Genomic DNA, 3,892 nt, shown 5'->3' on the forward strand with positions numbered 1-3,892 from the left:
CTCATCAATTAATTCAGGTTTTTGAAATTTGATCTCATAGCTAAAGTTATTATAACTTTTAAAGGGGTCTCTTGTTTTTAGCCGTTAGATCAAATTTTTAAGGTCCGGATTGATTGATGTGGTGGATTTGATGGAAGAGATCCAAATATAATCCATTTCCTATCATATACGAGGAGATCGATTAATGATGCAGAGACAGCAGAGGTGGCCAATTTCCTTACACACATGGTGAAATTGACAAATACCTAAGAACACACCACAACATAGTAGAGTCGTTGAGCAAGGTCCTAAAGCCACAAAGTCTAACTATAACTATACATACAATGGTACAAAAGAGGACGAGAAGGAGAAAAATATTCATTCCATTACTTCGGCTATTGAATATGTGTTGCTTATATATATATATATATATATATATATATATATATATATGTAAAATAACTAATTGTCGACTGGAAAAAAAAAAAAAAAAAGACTAATCATTATTGTCAACAAAAAGAATCCGACATATTATCGACCGATTTTCAACATTCTCTTCGTTATTATATTATGTGTCAACAAATCATGAAATAAGCAGACTTATCAAACAAATTGAATACTTATCAAACACAGAAATGCCTTTTCCATTTAGACTTTATATCTCCTAATTCAAAGTTTTCTTGGAGTTCAAGTTCATTCAAGCACCTTTCATCGCACTTGGTTGTATTAGTGAATCCAAATCATGTCAATATTTTTCTCATCTTGGGTTTATTAGGATTTTTAGGGTTTTTGTATTGATTGATAGATTTGGAATGAATATTTTGTAGAAAAAAAATTATAAGTTAACAATTATAAGTAAAAGTTTGATGAATTTTTAGAAGCTTCTATTTTATGATCTCATTGTTGTAAATTTCTGGTCCCGTCACTGAACATAACCACCGGAATTTGGGACTGGACCAGATAGACGATTGTTGGCCACACTAAATATATTAAGCCTTTTGAGCTGGACAAGTTGTGCAGGAATTTCACCCAAGAACTCATTGTTTTCAAGCTTAAGCACATTCAGATAGCTACAATTCGAAAGACTCGGGGGATTTTCCCCGAGAAGCTGTTCGATGAGAGATCAACGTATGCATAATATAATTTGAGAGGAATATAATAACATCACATGAGGATTTTCATGGTACACTGAAATGCTCCGGAACAACAACTCTGCATATAATTTCACTGAAACATAACTTAAAAGGAAAAAGGTTACTGGCTACCAAAGTTTAAATCCTCGATAGAAAACCCACAAGCGACGCACACTAGGAGCTCTTGGAAGGAAAAAACAGAAAGAAAAAGGAAAAGCAAATCCAAAACCTGCTGCTGCTGCAATAACAACACTGTTTGACTCCAAAGCCTTAACTAGAGTCGATTGACAACGCTTCAGAGGCTTCCCACAAAGTCCAGCATTGTTTGCGTAACTTTCTGCAGTGATTGCAGTATAGCTACCGAAGTTTGGGACTTGGCCAGACAAAAGATTGTTGGCCACGCTAAATGTGTTAAGCCTTTTGAGCTGGCCAAGTTGTGCAGGAATTTCACCCGAGAACTCATTGTTTTCAAGCTTAAGCACATTCAGATAGCTACAATTCGCAAGACTGCGGGGGATTTTCCCCGAGAAGCTGTTCGATGAGAGATCAAGAGAAATAATAAACGGTAGGATTCTACCAATATCTTCAGGAAGAGGTCCACTGAGCTTGTTGCCGGAAAGATCTAGGCCAATTAAATATGAGCAGTTAGCTAAGCCCTGAGGAAAGTGACCTTTTAGCCCCAAATCCGAAAGCTTGATTTTCAAAACTTTGCTCTCGTTTGCGCTCCAGCACTCGATTCCAAGAAATTTGCAGATGAAGCCTTCGGTGTGGTTGCTAAAATCCCATGAGCTTAAGTAGCCTGAAGGATCTTCAAGTGAGGCTTTTATGCTTTTAAGGCAGCTGATATCACTCTCAAAACCAAAGCTGACACTACAACTTAGCAATAAGACGCAACAAATAAAAATGTTGCCAAGATGTTGTTTGCTCAACAAGGTATCACGTATTAAGAAAGCCATCAAAACGGTCTTAAAAATTTCTACTGTTTTAATAAAGTTGAAGCCAAATGACCAGAGCTAGAGATAGCGCTCAATCAAACCCACAAGTTCTCTGGCATTTAATAACACTGGAGAATGTGAAAGAACCCAGAAATTTCACTCGGAAAGAAAGTTCAACCAGAAAATTAATGCCTATATGGTCAAGACGACGAGATTGAATATGTCGCAGGTAATAATTTCTTCATTTTGAATATGTCGCAGGTAATAATTTCTTCATTTTGAGGTCATTCCTTTTTGTAAAAAGATGAGGGACGACTTGGACAATTGACAGCTTGACCCAAAATCCAAATATTGTTCTTTTATTTATTTGTGTTCCTTTTTTTGTGCAATTCAATGACTAGTAGTCTGGCAATGCGTGTTTTTTCCAACAAAAACAAAAAAAAAAATCAATGTTTTGTAAAATTTCTCTTTTGCACGTACAAGATTATTTGCATAACGATTTGATCCGAGTTAGTGGTTAGATTTGTTGCGACTTCAATCTTCGTGACACACGATGAAATAAAGCACAACAGTAGGAGCGCGAAAGGAAAGAACAGAGAAAAAAAGGAAAACCAAATCAGAAAGAAAATAAACAAATATAAAAATATGAAAACATCCTAAACTATTAAAATCCGAATAAAAGATGGTAAACGACATAATTCGCTTGAATTCCGCATGGGTTCGTTGCAACATAATGAGTTTTGTAGATCACATCATTTTCTTTGAATCTATATATTACTGTTTGGGCCCGAAATAATATTGTTGGGCCGAGCATAGGGTTGTGCTCGGCCCAAAGCTGTGTCAAATGCTATGGGCTGCCTGATGGATTCCGGGCCATTTAGCAGGGTCGATCGAGTCCTATCATAAGAAGGAGTAGTCCAGATAAATAAAGAGGGTCGAGGAAGTCCTGGTGCAACTAGGATTCTCGGCCAGCGATGAATAAAGCCTTGAAGGGGGGTAAGTTCAAAGTCCTAATAGGAGTAGGGTTGTTCGAAGTAAAGTTGGAATGGGGCAAGGACTCCTAATCCAGATAGGGGTTTGATTCGGTCTCAAGGAGTGGGTGCTATAAATACAAGAAATCATGCAACAAAGAAGGACCTTCAATTCAACATACAATTGCCCTGCGCAAAACCTCTCAAATACCTTGAAATTTTTCATTTTCTTTTTCCGCCAACATACCTTCAGTTTGGATAAACAACATTGTGGAGGCAACCGGCGAACACCTTCAGTTTGGATAAACAGCACTATTGCCGTAGAATCAACCGACCGAAGAGCATCTTCAGTTTGGATAAACAGCACTGCGTCGAGGCCGACTAGTTATCTATCCAAGTCTCGGCCGAGAAGGGTTTTCGAATCCTTATTGGCAGGGGTCATCTTATCAGCCGTCTCGGCGAAGTAAGGTGTTACGAGTTACGACATTCAGCGTATCGGACGTCGAGTGATTTTATGATTGGATATTCATAAGTGAGTTTTAAAGTTCGGCATTCTGACGGCCGAACCACGTTCACCATCAAGACATACATTACCTTTGAATATTTGTGTTCGTATAGTCTGGTGTCGATTCGACGTGCTTACACTTTTACGAATATAATCACGGTGACCAAATCAGGCACCGACGACTTGTGAACTTCGCAGAACTAGCAGCCTCGTCTTCAGGCTCTAGATCCCAAAGACCGAGAGTGTTCCTTCCTCAATCACAGTCGCAAGATAAAGAAGTCAGCAACGCGCTCAACGCAACATCAACAAATTTTACTCCTCGGCCGAGCTTGGCCGACGAGTTGGCACGCCCCGCATTCAACCGAATGA

At 38.6% G+C, this 3,892-nt stretch overlaps 1 protein-coding gene across 1 annotated transcript; it reads right to left on the minus strand.

Annotated features, from left to right (window-relative positions):
- Positions 1–388: 388 nt before the first annotated feature.
- LOC125472427 (probably inactive leucine-rich repeat receptor-like protein kinase At5g48380) lies at positions 389–3,226 on the minus strand. Its single transcript, XM_048573842.1, has one exon. The coding sequence runs from the start codon at positions 2,066–2,068 to the stop codon at positions 1,241–1,243; it is 828 nt and encodes a 275-aa protein (XP_048429799.1). The 5' UTR covers positions 2,069–3,226; the 3' UTR covers positions 389–1,240.
- Between the last annotated feature and the right edge of the window lie 666 nt (positions 3,227–3,892).

This window comes from the organism of the source record quoted next, unplaced genomic scaffold, assembly GCF_019419815.1.
Source record: "Pyrus x bretschneideri cultivar Hongxiangsu unplaced genomic scaffold, Pyrus_bretschneideri_v1 Contig7, whole genome shotgun sequence".
Lineage (NCBI taxonomy): Eukaryota > Viridiplantae > Streptophyta > Magnoliopsida > Rosales > Rosaceae > Pyrus > Pyrus x bretschneideri.